The sequence below is a fragment of the Papio anubis genome, unplaced genomic scaffold, assembly GCF_008728515.1.
Source record: "Papio anubis isolate 15944 unplaced genomic scaffold, Panubis1.0 scaffold72, whole genome shotgun sequence".
In the NCBI taxonomy this organism is placed as follows: domain Eukaryota; kingdom Metazoa; phylum Chordata; class Mammalia; order Primates; family Cercopithecidae; genus Papio; species Papio anubis.
The window spans coordinates 75,933-95,550 of NW_022167418.1; the positions used below are offsets into that span (position 1 = coordinate 75,933).

Below are 19,618 nucleotides of genomic sequence, written 5' to 3' on the forward strand. Positions count from 1 at the left end.
TCCCTTTCCCCTTGCGCTTCCCAGGTGAGGCGATGCCTCGCCCTGCTTCAGCTCTCGCTGGTCGGGCTGCAGCAGCTGACCAGCACCGATCGTGCGGCACTCCCCAGTGAGATGAACCCAGTACCTCAGTTGAAAATGCAGAAATCACCGGTCTTCTGTGTCGCTGGCGCTGGGAGTTGGAGACTGGAGCTGTTCCTATTCGGCCATCTTGCTCCGCCCCCTGGGCTTGTTTTTAATCCTGTTTCATGTGATGAATTACATTTATTGATTTCCACATGTTGCATGAACCTTGTGTCCAAGAGATAAAGCCTACTTTGTCATGGTGGATTTGCTTTTTGACATGCTGCTGGATTCAGTTTACTAGTGTTTTGTTGAGAATTTTTCCATCTATGTCCGTCAAGCATATTGGCCAGATGTTTTCTTTTTTTATTGTGTCTGTGCCAGGTTTTGATATTAGGATGATGCTGGCCTCAGAATGAGTTAGGAAAGAGTCCCTCCTCCTAAATGTTTTGGAATAGTTTCAGTAGGAATGGTACCAGCTCTTCTTTATACATCTGGTGGAATTCAGCTGTGAATCCATCTGGTCCTGGGCTTTTTCTGGTTGGTAGACTTTTTATTACTGATACAATTTCAGAACTTGTTATTGGTCTGTTCAGGGATTCAGTTTATTCCTAGTTCAATCTCAGTAGGTTGTATCTTCCAGGAATTTATCCATTTCTTGTAGGTTTCTAGCTTATGTGCATAGAGATGTTTGTAGTAGTCTTCGAGGTTGTTTGATATTTCTGTGGGGTTGGTAGTAATGTCTTCTTTGTCATTTCTGATTATGTTTATTTGGATCTACTTTTTTTTCTTTATTAGTCTAGCTAGCAGTCTATCTGTATTCTTTCAAAAAACAAAATCCTGGACTCATGATCTTTGGTATTATTTCTCACATCTCAATTTCCTTCAGTTCAGCTCTGGTTTTGGTTATTTCTTATCTTCTGCTAGATTTGGGATTGGTTAAATTTATTCTTAAATATGTCTGTTCCACAGATTCTAATTTAAAGACTTTGTTATGACCAAATATGATATTATTTTGTGTTTGAGTTTGTTTAAGTAAGTTTAAACATATCTTGTTAAAATAGAAAGATTCTAAAATAGAATTTGCCTGGTTATGTAACCTTAAAGGTCTGGAGGGAAAAGTGCTAAAGTGATTTAACACAGCAACAATGGTAGAAATTTCAACTAACTGTGTATCCTTAAATATGAGGGACATTATTCTAGCATCCCTTCTTTTTTGTCTTCTGTTGACTTCTCTGACTCTTATCACCCTTCCCCCAAGCCATAATTGTGATTATCTTTAAAAGCCGATAATATGCCTTTATTTTCTGGAGCTAAAGTCCCTTATGGTAGCGGCCCCCAACCTTTTGGGCACCAAGGACCAGTTTCATGGAAGACAATTTTTCAGGGGACCAGGTGTGAGGGGGATGGTTTCAGAATGATTAAAGCACATTATATTTATTGTGCACTTTATTTCTATTATTACATTGTAATATATAATGAAACTATTATACACATCACCATAATGTAGAATCAGTAAGAGCCCTGAGCTTGTTTTCCTGCACTAGATGGTCATATCTGGGAGTGACGGGAGACAGTGATAGATCATCCAGCATTAGATTCTCAAAAGGAGTGTGCAACCCTAGATCCCTTGCATGTGCAGTTCACAGTAGGGTTTGTGCTCCTATGAGAATCAAACACTGCCAATGCTCTGACAAGAGGCAGAGCTCAGGAGGTAATGCAAGCAATGGAGGGTGACTGTAAATACAGGTGAAGCTTCGCTTGCTCACCTGCCACTCACTTCCTGCTGTACAGCCTGGTTCCTAACAGGCCACGAACCAGTATCAGGGGTTGGGGACCTCTGCTCTATGGTAAACAATTAAGTACCAGAGGTTGTTAGTGCATCAGATCTGAAACTAGTCTGCTAATGAGAGATTCCAAGTGCTATCATTTATTCTAGTATCTTCAGGCAAGTTACCTAAATTTCTGTGCTTAGTTTTCTTATCAGTAAAATAGAGACAATAATAGTGTCTATCTCAGAAGTTTAAATGAGAATTAAATGGATTAGTAAATGTACTTAGAACAGTGCCTGGTACGCAATTATTTGATTTTTTTTTAAACATCAGTTTGATAATAATAACTTCAAAGATTATCTCTATCTCTGTCCTCTAGTTTTCTTCATTTTAGCTATGTGTCATGTTTCATTGAAAAATACAAAATTTGATCTTATCTTTATATAAAGTCATGCAACCCTATACATCATACATTTATTTAATACTTATTGTGTACTAGATACTTTTCTCAGGTGTCAGGGATACAAATTAGTCTTTGTTTTCTATGGGGTGAGAAATACAGGCAGACAAATGGTTACGCTAGAATGTGATTAAGTAATTGAGGCTATAGAAATCTTAATGACAGTTATCTAAGTCAGAGTTTGTTCATACAATGTATTAGTTTTCTATTCATGTATAACAAATTACCCCCACATTTAGCAGTTTTCAACAGCAAACATTTATTATTACTTTCATAGACCAGGAATCTTGGCCTGGCTTAGCTGGATGCTTCTGGCTCAGGGTCTCTTGCAGGTTGCAATCAAGTTGTGGGCAGGGGATGCAGTCATCTCAAGGCTCAACTGAGGGAAGATCTGCTTCCAAGTTCACTCACACAGTTACTGGCAAGATGTTTTTTGTCATGCACTGTTAGACTAAAGGTCTCAGTCTCTCACTGGCTGTTGACTGAAGGCCATCCTTACTTCCTTACCATCTGGGCTTCCTTCAGCTCACAACATGGCTGCTGGCTTCTCCCAGAGAGCTCTCAGAGAGTGAGCAAGGAAGAGTAAGCAGGAGTGATACCAGTCTTTTTGTAACCGAATCTCAGAAGAGACTTCCCATTATGTTTATTATAATCTCTTTATTAGAAGCAAGTCATAGATTCAACTCTCACTCAAATGGAGGGAATTACATAAATGCATGAATATCAGAAGGTGGGGATCATTGATTGAGTACCATCTTAGAGTCTGCCTACCTCAAATATGATGGATTATTCTATCTTTTTTGTTACGAGTTTTCTCCATCTACATCTCTGCTTTCTCTCATTTTCCCACTCTGTGTAGGTACACTTGCTGTAACGTGTTGTCTGGAGTCTCCACTTCAGGAAAACCATACAATTGCAGTGAGTTCAGAGAAAACTAATAAGAATGTTATATATGCTGAATAGCGTCAATGTAAAATTTGAGTGAGATAGAGATAAATTCAGTGATCAAAATCTCCACAGGTAATTATAGGAAATCTACACAAATTTTGGAAATAGCTTATCAGTATCTTGGATGAAATATTTTTTAGCTCTGCCAGCAGCCACTGATATCATGCTCAGGGAGAATTCTAGCCTGGATCGCGAAGTCAGGAAAGCACCCACGGCTCAGGAATTAGATGGCGCTGCTGCATGAATCACCTGAGCAAGCCACCTAACCTCTGTGCTCTGGTTTTCTTATCTGTAGAGTGACTGTGATGGGTGCCTGCTCTGCCCATTTGTCACAGGACTCTTGTCATTTCCAATAATAATATATAGGGGGAATCTGATTCATTTTTTGAAAAACTCCTAGTGATGATGTAAGTGAGGCATCATTATCATTATCATGTTGCTCATTAAGTCTAGAAACATTTATTCTTATCAGTGGCCATTATAATTTATAAGCTCAGAAAGACTCTTTACTTTCTAAAGGGTGATTTCTTTCAAATTTGAATGGGATCAAATCCTCCGCTAAGTTACTTACTTTAGGTCTCCACTTCCTCCCTTCCCCGCCCCACACATACTCACACTCTTCCCACATTCTCAGTAAATTGGTGGATGAATCCTTGTATAGCTGTTGGACAAATTCATGCCCATCAAAAATCAAACACAATCAAAGCCTAATCACAATAAAAAGTAGCTAAAAATAAAAGTAATCTAGTGTGAAAGGTTTTAGATACCTTTCAACTTTCAATGGTAAAACCTAGGTAATACCATTCAGGACATAGGCATTGGCAAGGACTTCATGTCTAAAACACCAAAAACAATGGCAACGAAAGCCAAAATTGACAAATGGGATCTCATTAAACTAAAGAGCTTCTGCACAGCAAAAGAAACTACCATCAGAGTGAACAGGCAACCTACAGAATGGGAGAAAATTTTTGCAATCTACTCATCTGACAAAGGGCTAATATCCAGAACCTACAAAGAACTCAATCAAATTTACAAGAAAAAAACAAACAACCCCACCAAAAAGTGGGCAAAGGATATGAACAGACACTTCTCAAAAGAAGACATTCAGACAGCCAACAGACACATGAAAAAATGCTCATCATCACTGGCCATCAGAGAAATGCAAATCAAAACCACTATCAGATACCATCTTACACCAGTTAGAATGGCAATCATTAAAAAAATCAGGAAACAACGGGTGCTGGAGAGGATGTGGACAAATAGGAACACTTTTACACTGTTGGTGGGACTGTAAACTAGTTCAACCATTGTGGAAAACAGTGTGGCGGTTCCTCAAGGATCTAGAACTAGAAGTACCATTTGACCCAGCCATCCCATTACTGGGGATATACCCAAAGGATTATAAATCATGCTGCTATAAAGACACATGCACATGTATGTTTATTGCAGCACTATTCACAATAGCAAAGACTTGGAATCAATCCAAATGTCCGTCAGTGACAGACTGGATTAAGAAAATGTGGCACATATACACCATGAAATACTATGCAGCCATAAAAAAGGATGAGTTCGTGTCCTTTGTGGGGACATGGATGCAGCTGGAAACCATCATTCTCAGCAAACTATTGCAAGAACAGAAAGCTAAATACCGCATGTTCTCACTCATAGGTGGGAAATGAACAATGAGATCACTTGGACACAGGAAGGGGAACATCACACACCAGGTCCTATTGTGGGGAGGGGTAGAAGGGAGGGATAGCATTAGGAGATGTACCTAATGTAAATGACGAGTTAACGGGTGCAGCACACCAACATGGCACATGTATACATGTACCCTAGAACTTAAAGTATAATAATAATAATAAAAAAGAAAAAGTATTAAAAAAAACTCTAATACAAAATTTAGTTCAAATATCAAAGGTCTGATCCATTTTAAAAGGATTAAGTTTATTTTTTTAATAAGTTGAACTGGCTTTAGATGAAATATATAGATCTGTTCACATATTTTATACATTATTTACAGAGAAATGAAAAATCCTGCTGCCTTTGTTATCACTTGTCATTTGGGAATTTCTTAGATAAAATAAAAGAAAATGGAAAGATAATTTGACCTCTGACTCCCAGGAGAATATTCAAGCCACATCTGAAATTTACCAAAGAATGAAGAGAAAAAATTTTTCAAGTTGAAAGGTACCAGAGTGATTAGCTGGTCTAACCTACTTAATTTTGCAGATGAGAAGGCTGAGATACAAGTGTCTTGAGCTGTGGCAAATTGCTCAGCTCTTCCTTGTATTGTAATTAAACTGAGACTAACACCAAGTCTCTTGCTGTTCTTGCCAATTCTTTTCTCTGAACCACACTTTGTACATCCTCCACCAAGATTAACAGCCACTACCTATGGGGCAAGGGGTGGGAATCAGGAAGAAAAAAAATATAAAGGGTAGGGGTGGGGGAATGTGGGATAATGTTAGGAATGTTGTACTCAACAATAAGTCATATGTATTAATACATAATTTCTTAAGAAAAATAATTTTAAAAAATTAAAGCTTAACATCAACAGAACCAAATTTCAAAGATCAGAAATACCAAAGTGAAACTGAATGTTAGTATTGAAATTTAAGCTACATTTTCAAAAAAACAGCCAGCAGACCACTAGATTTCAGTTTCTGTCTCCTTTTAGTGACTAGTTCTATATATTATGTTTCTCTACACCTGAAAAAATGTTCTTAATATAATACACATGCAGTCTGAAGTAATTTCAGTTCTCAAGTTTATGAAAGGAGTTTTAAAAAAACATACTACAAAAATATGCACTTATATTTATTCCAAAATTATACATTTCTAACCTCTGCAGTGATATAAGGTCCAAATTTTCACTGTTGAACCGCCTTCTTGCGTGGTCTTAAACAGTTATTTCTATAAAGCAGATAAAATTTGCATAATTCTTTACAGTAAAACCCATTCAGAAACTCACTTTGATAGTAATACTTTTATCTACCATTACAGTTGGAAGAAACATTTCAGTAAAAAAGTATAGGGGTGGGTCAAAGCATGTTTTTTTGTTTGTTTGTTTGTTTTTCTTTTTAGAAAAATATACTGTATGTAAAACATCTTGGAAACTACACATACCATATCCTTTTATTTAATTTGAAGGCACAACTTTAACATTATGTAACTGTCAGTACCAGCTCATAAAAATATATATTTGCAAACATATCATTGAAGACTTTCAGATTGTCAATTCAAAAATCAATTTAAAAAGTCAAAGTCTATTTGTAGAAAATCAATGACACATTATAGCGTTCCACGTAATATTATCACAGGACAATCTGTTCACCAGACATCATTTGTTGCATAATCCAAATGGTCCATCATCTGATAGCTGTTACCTTTCCAGAACTTTTTCATTTCCTTACGTTTCCAGGCAACAACTGAGGCAGTAATAAGCGTGCAAGGTACTAAATAGAGGAGAGCAGGTTGCCCCTTTTTCATCAGCACCAGAACAACAAATCTAAGTATCATGCCAATAGCATAGGCTGCCGTAGAGGAAACATAGTCTATATAAGAAGAACCAGTGTGAACATCAACTCTTCTACAGTAGGCTATCAACAGGCCTGTACTGTCTCCAAAACCCAATATTGAAACAGGCATGATGCACACACTCATTACTGAGAAACAGATCAGCTTTGGTACTCTGATGACTACTGGCAATGTTTCAGTATTTCCAAAAAGTCCAGCTGCAAGTTCAACCATGCTACTCTCACCATTCTTTGTGATGAATGGTGTTATGAAAACAAAAAATACATCATAGAGGAGGAGGAGGCCTAGAAGTATCACACATGACTTGAAGCTGGGCAACTTCAGTGTTTTAATTAAATTCAGACAGAAAGCAATCCCCAAGGTATCTTGTAAAATCCAAGCCCACCTGTCTTCATTTCAAAACACAGCCCAAACAATAACTATTGCTATTCATAGTCCAGAGAGAAAAATAAGTCTCATGTTCATGCTTTTGCCACGACACACAATCGTGCATTGTCCATATGGTGTCTTATGAATTAGTGCCGCAAGAGAGTTGTACAGACTCATTGCTGATGTTATGCAGAAAATTGCTATCATAACATAAATTAACCATTTGTAGAAGAAATAAAGTAAGACCATCATAACACAGCACATGACCACAAATATTACAACTGTAAGAGGATAAAAGTTAGATATTCTTCCTTTTTTTTCCTCATTTCTCTATCTTCAGTTGTCACTGCTTTCAAGTTTCCAATTCAACTAGTCCACTCCAGTACCCACCTAATGCCACAGTGAGCACAGCAATTACAAAAATAACCACCATAGTATAATCAAAGTTAGGCCACGATGGAGAATACATTTTTCACAGTAATGTTATTTCCTAGAGTCTGCTTCATATCTTTAAAGTCTTTGTGGCTTATAAATGCAATCAGTATTTTCACATCAGGAAATTCAGATCTGTTAGCTGAGGTAGGAAATAGGATACTGTTATTGACAACTAACATTGCTTCAGCACCTCTTTTCTGTTCAATTCCGGTGTTTTCAAGAAAATGTCAGCTTCCCCATTGCACCACAACTGCTTTGTTCTAATTTACGCCAACAAGAGGAACATCAGAAAGGTTGCATAGTGGTGTGGAAGTCAGATTCCTCAAACTAATGTAAGTTGCATTTTCTAGGGTATTTGGAAGAGCTGACCAATGGGGGTTATAAAGCATGCAGTAGTCCTTGGATGTGCCATTTCCAGACGCATGCAAGATTGCTTCCTGAGTGGCTGTCAGGGGGAGCAGGAAGCCCCAGAGCAGGGCGGCCTCGGCAGGGGACAGCCGCCGCTGCGGCCCCATCGGACTGGTGGGTGCCGGGTGGGGTGGCGCGGCGCGGCTCACTAGGCGGGGTAGGTTCGGAGTCCCGCCACTGCGCTGCCTCCGTGGTCGAACCGGACCGGACCGGACAGGCGCGGGCGGCCGGGCTAGGCTGGGATCGCCGCTGCTGCAGGGGCCGCCACTGCAGCCCACACTCTAATTTAGTGGCTAGTGTTCTAATTCCTTTGGGGTTCACCTGGGTCCTTAATGGGGACTGGGCCAAGAAAAGTTATACTGAAGATAGACAGGACTGTAAAAAACAGAACTCTGGGCCCTACCCCTGCTTCAACCAAAGAGCTCCGATTTTTACTTATTTTTATTTTACACATAAAAATAAATTTTTTTTATGTGTAAAAATTGTTCTGATAAATTTTCATTGGAACAAAGAATTCCACAGCTAAAACATGCCTAAAACTCTCTTTGGAGAAGGCTAGAAGCCCATGCCTCATAATTCTGACAAATGTTTGAAACCAGTCACTGAACAGTAAAGTTGCAAAGATAGCCTTTTACCAGAGAACCAAGTATACCAGTTTTAAAAGTTCTTTGGGTTAATGTTTGTTTTACTTTTCTTACATGCAAAATCATAGCATTAAATCTAAAAAAAAAGATAGTTTAGCCAAAAGTTTTAAGCATAAGTAAATATTAATACTAAAGAGAAGCATTGATAAAACATGCATTCAATTTTTTTTCTCAGTTGAGACATTCAGTGAAACGTTTTGAGTATTATTTTTGAAACAAATCATATTAAAGCAAAGCTTTAAAAAGGATATGGTTCCTGGAATATCTTAGTGAGTTTAATCTTGGTTTTCTTAGGTGCTTTGGAAATACCAGCCAGCTCATGCATCTTAAGATAATATAAAATCAATGGACTCTGACCTCCAAAATTGAAGAGAACACGATTAAACTCTGGACCAGTACTACTATAGTGCGACTGTAAGAGGAAGAAAAGAATCAAGATGATGATTACTTTTGTGTTTCTAAAAAAGTGTGAATAAAATATAACTTCATATTTAGCATAAAGTTACAATTTGATATATTAAAATAAAGGAAATTCCAGAAAGCATCTTCTTAATTAGAGGAATTTACCAAAGTAAGAGTCTATAAGTATACTCAGTAAGGCTCTTCTACCCTTTTGATTTATCAGGCTTGTATACAGGCAATAGACATTATTCAGTCTTAAGAACAGAAAAAAAAAATGAAGAAAATGAACAAAGTCAGGAAAAGGCATAGGAAAAATATCTGAAGAAATAATGGTCTAAATTTTCAAAATTTATGAAAAACCCATCCAAGAAGTTCAGCAATCTCTAAGTAGAATAAATTTACACCTAGCACATCCTAGACAAAGTTTTAAAAAATAAAGACAAGGAGAAAAATCTCAAAAGCAGCAAGAGAAAGCAACTCATACATAGGGGAACTTTAATAAGATTAATAACTAACTTCTTATCATAACAAAACAGACCAGAAGGCAGTAGGATAGCATCAAGGTACTGATGGAAAAAAAAAAAAAAACCCTGTTGACTAAAAATCCTATGTCAAGAATACAACCATAAATATAATTACTCCAAGATTCTATTATTCCCTTCTTATAGGAGAAATGTCAGTATGGCAACTACTAATATTTTAAGTTTTCCTCAATCTTTGTAATACCATTATGAGATATTTTTTATTGATTACACTTCCTGTGGGGAAATAAAATTTTGTTTTCATTTGCTTTTATTGATACATACAGTTCTCTTGAATTTCTTTTGCTTATGGTCACTTTTTTATTCTATAGGTTTTTGCAAAAAATATGTTTCAGAATTCCTAGCAGCTACAGAATCATTTCAAATAATGGGACTATCATAATCAATAGCAATTCTTTGCCAGGAAAAAGTTAATGTCAGTATCAGACATGTTTTCTCTGATGTAAATCACTCCTTCATTTTAAGCTCCCATGATTCACAATGGGTTATATATAGCTCGATTTTCAAAATGTATGTAAAACTAGCCCAAGCTCAGTTTAGATTTTTAAAAAGTTTTCCTGTCTAGATAGATGTTTTGCAATGCCCTTCCTGTTTCTTTCTTGGGTACTATAAGATAAACATTCTATCTTACTAAAATTCTAGAAATAGACATTTCTGTTATTTTTCTGCAGTTATCAGTTTTTTTTTTTTTTTTTTTTTTTGAGACCGAGTCTCGCTCTGTCGCCCAGGCTGGAGTGCAGTGGCCCGATCTCAGCTCACTGCAAGCTCCGCCTCCCAGGTTCAGGCCATTCTCCTGCCTCAGCCTCCCGAGTAGCTGGGACTACAGGCGCCCGCCACCTCGCCCGGCTAGTTTTTTTGTATTTTTTAGTAGAGACAGGGTTTCACCTTGTTAGCCAGGATGGTCTCGATCTCCTGACCTCGTGATCCGCCCGTCTCGGCATCCCAAAGTGAGTTATCAGTTATTAAGTTAAGAAAATCACAGTTTACAGCCCTTTTTCCTCTATAAGAGGAAATTTTCCTCTATAAGAATTCATGGTTTTTAAGAGTAGTTCAGCCAGGTAAGAGGCAAATAGGTATTAAATGCAAATCTGGTGGTTGTTTTTTTTTTTTCGATGGAGTCTTGCTCTGTCACCCAGGCTGGAGTGCAGTGGCGCGATCTTGGCTAACTGCAAGCTCTGCCTCCAGGTTCATGCCATTCTTCTGCCTCAGCCTCCCGAGTAGCTGGTACTACAGGTGCCCGCCACCACGCCTGGCTAATTTTTTTTGTATTTTTAGTTGAGATGGGTTTTCACCGTGTTAGTCAGGATGGTCTCCGTCTCCTGACCTCGTAATCCACCTGCCTGGGCCTCCTGAAGTGCTGAGATTACAGGCGTGAGCCACCGCACCTGGCCTGGTGTTCTGGTTTTTAAAGCAGAATGCTGCAAGTTGACCAAAAACCTCTTGCTAGAGACACTCCAAATAGCCAAGCCAATGAACAGAAATCCTAATGTTTCCATTCATCCCACGAAAGATAATAGCAGAAATTTGTCAGAGCACTTTAAGATTCCATGAAGCAAGACTTTTATTGTCAAGTCAACCTAGCCCTAAAATCAAAGAATCAAGCAACTCCATAAACTTAAGAATGATCATAAAGGATGAAATAGAAAGTCCAAGGGGTGATTTGGGTGCCTAATTTCGCGGTTAATTTATTGAAGGATAATTGCTACAATGAATAGAAAGCTAAACACTGATTTTTGAGGCTTGAATATGTGTTCTGCCAATGCTCATACCCAATGTTACTTTCAGGGACTGGAAACCCACAGACACCCACTTAGCATTTCGACAACTTTGGTGTCTGGAAAATTTTTCATGTTGAGCTGAAATCTATATCCCTATATCTTTTGCTTATTTATTGGCAAAAGTTATACTTTTTTTGGAGCCACACAGAAAAACTCTAATTCTGCTTTCCTACAGTAGCTCTCTACATATTTGAAAACAGTTCTTGTGGCCTTCAGAGTCTTTTCCTTCCAGAAGAAATACTTATAAATAGTTTGGCCATTGCTCAAGCAGTATTATTTCAGAGCTCTTCATAATTAGGTTTAGATGAGGTTGTCAATGATGGGATTGGAGTCCTTATAAGAAGAAGAAGATACCAGAGCTCATTCTCTCTGCCATATGAGGACACAACAAGGAAGAGGCCGTCTGCAAGACAGAAAGAGAGGCTTCACCAGAAAACCAAATTGGCTGGCTCCTTGATCTTGGATTTCCCATCCTCCAAAACTATGAGAAATGAATTTCTGTTGTTTAAGCTACCCAGTCCATGGTATTTTGTTATGGCAGTCCAAGCTGACTAGTACAATGGGACAGGGCAAAAAATGCAGCAATGTGCTGTTACTACTAAAGATGTATTTCCAATGTCTATCTCTTAACAGCATCCTCTGAAAAAGGTTGTTTAATCTGTTACAAACCCATGTGTTAATTACTAAACAAAGTTTGAGAGACCATTTTTGGTGTTTGCTGAAGATCAGATATATAATTTCTATTACTTATCCCTGATTTCTAAATCTGGCAATATTGCCCCAAAGGAAATGGTGTGACATTGTTATTGATTCAAAATTGACTTCTATACGTCACCAGTTAATATCTGAAGTGCCTGCAAACCATCCTTAGCCTCACTGTGAAGGTCAGAATAAAGTAGGAAGATATTTTATTAAGCTTGGGTTATTAAATACAGGGAAAAACATAAATACTGACTTTCAGAAAGTGGTTTTTATATAGGCATAATTTTTAATTTTAAATAAATTATCTTATCAGACTTGATAAGATGATGTAGACAACATTTTAGCAATAAAAACTATGACCAACTTAAAACTTAATTGTCTAACAAATTAAGATATCAAATTCAGAATTTCAGGTCAATAATCTCATCAAATTTTGGCTAAGGCAACACATGGTGGTGAGTCCATGAAATCTCTACTTGCAAGGCACCTTCAAGAATGTCGAGAAACTAAGCATTCAAGACTCAAGAGTAACAGTATCTACATGTGGTCAATTATTCCAGGACCATGGCTTAAGAAGTAAGGACAGGTCAACTATTGTTGATACTCCTTTGAAGTTTTCCCTGCAGCTTGGCTGCTTATTGAGATCATATTCGTGTGCAAACACCAGATGGAGCCTTTGTATGTCAACCAAAGGAGAAACGGTGACAAGACATGTTGTGAGGAAAAAAGATAAATATTATGATATTTTTCATTAGAGATGGGGATATTTTCAGAAGAAAATAAAACTTTTTAATATTAAACCTTCAAACAAATCTCTTTTGACCATTAAATTCTTTTCCAAAATATATGTTAAGAATGTAATAACCAGCATTGCCTGTGTACAGCACAAATTGCAAATTAAACAAATAAGAAATTTTTTCATAATTATTATACTCCAAACCTTTGTTGCTAGTCTTGATAATCCTGATTCTTCCTTGGATATGGGCAACACATATGCTCTTGGGTTGTTTAGAATCTTTATAATATTGAAGTCGATAGCTAAAACAGAAAATAAAATACTTTAAAAAATTCTGGTATTTTTTTCCTTCACAGAAAAAGCATGATACCTCTTTCGCCTTTTAACGATGCACCCTGAACACGGAGAAGGGCAAACATGGATAAAGAGTGTAAAGACATTGTTATAACTTGTCCCAAAGAGGAAATAAATGTTGCATTTCGTATTTTTACTCGATAGGGCTTTAGAATTTATAAAATTCATCTATTTACATTATGTCATCCTCGCAAACCATTCAGTGAGCTAAGAAACATTTTCCGTAATTTACAGTTGAGAAGACTAAAGTACAAGTTCTATGACTTGTTTAAGCTACTATTTACTAAGTAGTAGAAGGAGAGGACACAAATCTAGGTCTTTTGCTTCTAAGTCCAGAGCGATGACCCTCTAATTAAATGCAATAAACAACTTGAGCCTCTGCTTGTCAGAGTCCTGTTTTTCTATATTCTGACAATACACCCAGATAAGAAGAGACTTGGTGACCTTTCCTTTCAACCTGCATGAATATGCATGAGGGTACAGAGAGAATCGTGGCACTTCTTAAAGGAAAAGAGAACCATGTGATTTAATCAGGCATGTCAATCAGCCTAAAAGCACAAGCTAGGTATTAAGTGTATCTTAACATCAGAGAAAAAAGGTGATCTGAGAGGTTTGTTCTAGACTCTGGCACTGATTATCAGTTACTGGGTAGACTAATCGGATCTAGTGATTATAATGTTGATGACAAACCTCTTAAGAGTTAAAGAAAGTTACTTGGTTGATTTTTGACATTAGACATTAGGAAATATTAGGCATTAGCTTGAAATATGAAAGGCAGGTAAGCATTTATGTCCACCAGGGATTAAAAAAATTGGTTAGCAAGGAACTTACATTTAAACATTTTGAGTAGAAAAAATATTAGATTTAGAATTAAAATGGGCAAGAAAAGTAATAAACCATGTTTTTTTCTTCAAAACTTGCTCAATTTTGAAAATTCTTAAGTATATATATAATACTTAATATATATGATATTGCTTTATTTCTAGTCTTCTATGAACCAATATAATTTTAAAAAAAAGAACCTCTCTTTCGTGTTCACTGTACACACAATAAAAAGTTTACTTTTCAGATCACCTGAGCTTAATTGTGGAATTGCTGTTTAACAGATAGTAGTATACATTAATATGAGGTAAAATATCTAAGCTGAGAGTACTGGCAATGGCAAAATAGTAAAGCAAAGCAATTTAAGCACAAAAAGAGTCAAAAATTGCAAAGAAATTCATCTAGATATGATGACTAATCAATAACATTAAAATGCCTGTATTTATTAGCTTTTTTTCCTCTAACCCATTGATTAGTTTTAGGGAAAAATGTTAATATTCCCCCTAATTATAGTTTTAGTGCCTCTTCTGTTCTCAGCATCTCTGAAAGCTTGGGAATATTACCTGAAAATCCAAAAATGACTCTATCTGATAAAACTATGATAAAATATGTCTTAACTGTTCTTACTAAGTCTCCAGAAATTTCACTCGTGAAAAAATGTTCCAGTCTTCCTCCACTTGCATTGGGAAAGTTTCATTTCCATAATTATCCCCTATTTATTTTTGAGGTGTTATCCCCTCTAAAAGGGAGACATGTAAGTAAGTATGGTTATTGCTATCCACTTTTGCAGTTTTTATTCTAATAGTCTTTCTGAAATGCAAATAACTCACATATCTTGGAAAAATTAAAGAAAGGTCAAGTGTAGGCCACAAATATTAATACAATAATTGACTATAGAAACAGAAAAAGTATTGCTGATAGATATACTTTAGAATATATGTAATTAAAATCAGAACTACTCTCAGAAAGAGACTTTTAATCTGGTATTGAAATGCAAGATAATTCAAGAAAAGGCCTTACACCTGCATTAAAAGACAGACAAATGATGCAATATTTAATTTGTTTTAAGTTAAAATGGTAAGAGATACAAGTATCATTTTCCATGATTCCTGATTTGGGTAACTGTTTTTGCATTAACCAAATACACCAGATAAAAGCTCTACTTTATAGATAGTTGGTATCAAAGCAAGAATTTTTGAGGCTAGAATACTTCAAGATCAGATCTTTCCGAGTCATTTTACAAAGAGAATACCTGAGACCCAAGCCTGATATAATTTTACAGTCGACTTTTAAATCCTGTAAATGGTCAGAATTTCCAAGATTTTTAGTTGTTCTAACGAAGTCTAGGAAGGAATCCAATAACCCTCATAAATAAGAAGAACTATAGAATGCACCAAAATAGCACAGTAATAATAATTTTAGGAGCTCAAGAGTTGGAATGTACCTTGGAGAGAGGGGTAGAAAAGAAATGCCAGGAGAAATAAAGAGAAAATATAGGTATCCATTAGGCAAAATGTATGTAATCTGAGCAAATAAAAAATAAAATGCTAATGCAATTTTGTCCAATAATATAGGAAAATGATGAGTATTTCAAATAAAGTATTGCATACTCATGAGTTTTTGAGACCTAGTCTGGCTCTGTTGCCCAGGCTGGAGTGCAGTGGCGATCTAGGCTCCGCCTCCCAGGTTTAAGCGATTCTCCTGCCTCAGCCTCCTGAGTACTGAGATTACAGGCGTTCACCACTATGGCCAACTGATTTTTACTATTTTTGGTAGAAACTGGGTTGACCATGTTGGTCAGGCTGTTCTTGAACTCCTGACCTCAAATGATCCTCCTACCTTGGCTTCCCAAAGTGCTGGGATTACAGGTGTGAGCCACCATGCCTGGTCTCATGAGTATATTCTTAATGTCTTATTGTGTGTATTTTCTGATCACACTTCTCTGCCTGTTTCAGATCTTTATATGCATATTTCCAAGTCCTTTCAATCTGATCATCTGCAGGCCCACTCACTGGTTTGTATAGATATTAAACCTCAAATGAGTTATACCTCTCTACGTACCTACTTACAGATCCATCCTCCCACCTCTCTGTGTGAAATTCATGGTTCAAATTGGCAAACTGAAAGATTAAGGACCTTCACAATGCTCTACATTAGAATTGCTTCTCCTAGTAATGTTATGTTAACATAATATACATAATTGTAAATAACTTCACAGAGAGATTATACAGTCTGAGTGTTTATATATATACTTTGTTAACTATGAAGTGTATGCATATGTAGATCACTAGCATCCTTATGTTTCACTAACTTTGCATCAAATTTAGTATATCCAAGGACGTGAAGATTTTTACGTTATAATAAATTAGTCATTCATATCACATTTGGTTCCCAGGGAAAGTGCCATCTTATTATTGCTTTATTTTGGCATTTTTGGGAGTTACTTTTACCCATTATTTCTTACTATGAATTATATTTGTATCTCTAAGGACCAAATCACTGCTCAGGCAAGTTATAGATGCAAGACACAAGTTGTTAGTTTTTAAAGTATTTCTATTGCTTTTTTATAAGAACCAAAGTGAAAAGTATCTGAATAAGAAACTGATGTATTTATGAACTAAGGCTCTGTGGAGCCAAACATTACATATGTTTTATAAAAGAGTAGCTTTTAAGCTTAAGATTTGATCAAAGGTGCTGGTGAAGAAACTTATTGACCCATTTAAAAATCTTTCCTGTAGAATGAAAAACATATTTTAAAAATCCACCACTAACTGGGTTCAGAGGCAAATCTTAGAGCACACCATCTGATAAATTACTTTTCCCATGATATGTACATTTATCTACACAAGAATTTTTAGAATGATTTACAATTGAGACTAATTTAATTGTATGTGGAGTACAAACTCTGCTTATTGAGAATAATAAAATTAGAAGGAATTGAGACTATCTTTATTTTATAACCAAATCTTGACAGTCTTGACTGGTACTGTCATAAAAATTCTTAACCATCTTTGTATTAGTGATTGTTTGAACTTATTATTGATGTGTTCCTCTTTTGTATTAGTGATTGTCTGAACTTATTATTGATGTGTTCCTCGTTGAAACCATGTTTCCACAGTTCCATATCTAAAAATGTCTCCTTAAAGAGAAGGCCAGGAAAATTTGCAATACTTTGTGTGAAAGGCAAATATTTAACTTTTTTTTTCCTGGATAATTTCTATCATGTACCACATTTTTCTTTTAAACTTGTCTGCAATCCTTGTGGTTTCATATGCTACTCTTCACAGTAGGACTGTTCTCTATTATTTCTTTTGATCTCATTTAATGAGCAAAATCTAAATTATTAGCAATAGCATTCATGGGGTGTTTACATATTTGATATGCTCAGCACATTCTGTGCTTCAGTGTGGGAAAGAATAATTAAAACTGCCAATAAAAGCTAAATGATTACAGAAAAACTAGAATCATTAGACAAATAGTATGAAAGACAACATATATGACATAAAAAAATAACACTGGTAATTTGATAGGAATAACACTGGTAATTTGATAGGAGTAGTGTTTTATCTGTAAATTGCTTTGGGAAGTATGGCCATTTTAACATTATCGATTCTTCCAATACATGAGCATGGGATGTTTTTCCCCTTGTTTGTGTAACATACGATTTCTTTCCACAGTGTTTTGTAGTTTTTTCTTTCTAGAGATCTTGCACCTCTTTGGTTAGATGTATTCCTAGGTATTTTATTTTTTTGTATGTGACTATTGTAAATGAGATTGCATTCTTGATTTGGTTCTCAGCTTGAATGTTACTGGTATATAGAAATGTCACTGACTTTTGTACATTGATTCTGTATCCTGAAACTTTGCTGAAGTCGTTTATCAGTTTCATGAGCCTTTTGGCAGAGTCTTTAGGGTTTTCTTTTTTCTTTTTTTCTTTTTTTTTTTTTTTTTTTTGGAGACAGAGTCTCGCTCTGTCGCCCAGGCTGGAGTGCAGTGGCGCGATCTCAGATCTCAGCTCACTGAGATTCCCGGGTTCACACCATTCTCCTGCCTCAGCCTCACGAGTAGCGGGGACTACAGGCGCCCAGCACCACGTCCGGCTAATTTTTTGTATTTTTAGTAGAGACGGGGTTTCACCCTGTTAGCCGGGATGGTCTCCATCTCCTGACCTCCTGATCCGCCAGCCTCTTTTTCTTTTTTTTTGAGATGGAATCTCGCTCTTTGCCCAAGCTGAAGTGCCCTGGAGGGATCTCGGCTCCCTGCAACCTCTGCTTTCTGGGTTCAAGCGATTCTCCTGCCTCAGTCTCCCGAGCAGCTGGGACCACAGGCACATGCCACCATGCCTGGCTAATTTTTTGTATTTTTAGTAGAGATGGGGTTTCACCATGTTAGCCAGGATGGTCTCGATCTCCTGACCTTGTGATCTGCCCACCTCGGCCTCCCAAAGTGTCAGGATTACAGGCGTGAGCCACCGCGCCTGGCGTCTTTAGGGGTTTCTAGTTACAGAATCATATCACCAACGAAGAGAAATAATTTGAGTTATTTCCCTATTTGGATGCCTTTTAGTTCTTTCTCTTGCCTGATTGCTCTGGCTAGGACTTCCAGTACTTTGTTGCATAGGAGAGAGAAGAGTGGGCATCCTTGTCTTTGTCCAGTTCTCAATGGGAATACTTCCAGCTTTTGCTTATTCAATATGCTTGTTGACTATGGTTCTGCTAGGAATGATACTTATTCCTTTGAGGAATATTCGTTTGATGTCTAGTTTGTTGAGATTTTTTATCATGGATGTTGGATTTCATGAAAAGCTTTTATTCCTGTCTACTGAGATGGTCATACTTTTTTTTTTTAAATCTCTTTCAGTGGTAAATCACATTTAAACAAACTTTTTCAATTTTTAATTTTTACAGGTACATATTAGGTGTACATATTTATGGAGTACATGAGATATTTTGGTACAGACATGTAATGTATAATAATCACATCATAAAAGATTGGATATCCATCCCCTCAAACAGTTATCCTTTGTGTTATAAACAATCCAGTAACACTGTTTTGGTTTTATTTTAAAATGAACAATTAAATTATTGACTATAGTCCTCCTGTTGTGCTATCAAATACTAGGTCTTATTTATTCTTTCTATTTCTTTTTGTACCCATTAATCATGCCTACCTCCACACAGACCTCCAATACACTTCCCAGCCTGTTAACCATTCTTCTATTCTTTATCTCCACAAGTTCAATCGTTTTGATTTTTCGATCCCACAAATAAGTGAGAACATGTAATGTTTGTCTTTCTGTGCCTATGTTATTTCACTTATCATAATGATCTCCAGTTCCATCCATGTTGTTGCAAGTGACAAAGCCTCATTCTTTTTTGTGGCTGAGTAGTACTCCGTTGTGTATATGTACCATATTTTCTTTATCCATTCATCTGTTGATGGACACTTAGGTTGGTTCCTAATCTTGGCTATTGTGAACAGTGTTGCAACAAACATGGGAGTGCAGATATCTCCTCAATATACTGATCTCCCTTCTTTTGGGTATATATACTCAGCAATGAAGTTGCTGGTTTATATAGTAGCTCTATTTTTAGCTTTTTGAGGAACCTCCAAACTATTCTGTATAGTGGTTGTACTAATTTACAT

The 19,618-nt window shown here is 36.6% G+C and overlaps 1 protein-coding gene and 1 pseudogene across 7 annotated transcripts in view; both read right to left on the reverse strand.

The window, feature by feature from the left end:
* LOC101020448 (protein FAM227B) overlaps positions 1–19,618 on the reverse strand; it is a 290,771-nt gene that overhangs the window by 39,237 nt on the left and 231,916 nt on the right. For 4 of the 6 annotated variants that reach the window (XM_031662518.1, XM_031662519.1, XM_031662520.1 and 1 more), the window contains 2 exons: positions 13,001–13,098; positions 8,888–9,048 (listed from right to left, as the gene is read on the reverse strand). In XM_031662518.1, coding sequence (XP_031518378.1) covers positions 8,888–9,048; positions 13,001–13,098 — 259 coding nt within the window. Of the gene's footprint in view, positions 1–8,887; positions 9,049–11,116; positions 11,762–11,804; positions 12,735–13,000; positions 13,099–19,618 lie in introns of those variants that run through there. The other 2 variants (XM_031662522.1, XM_031662523.1) reach the window with 2 other exon arrangements.
* LOC116273461 lies at positions 6,353–8,120 on the reverse strand (annotated as a pseudogene). The gene has a single exon (XR_004181789.1). The product of XR_004181789.1 is annotated as a signal peptide peptidase-like 2A pseudogene (transcript).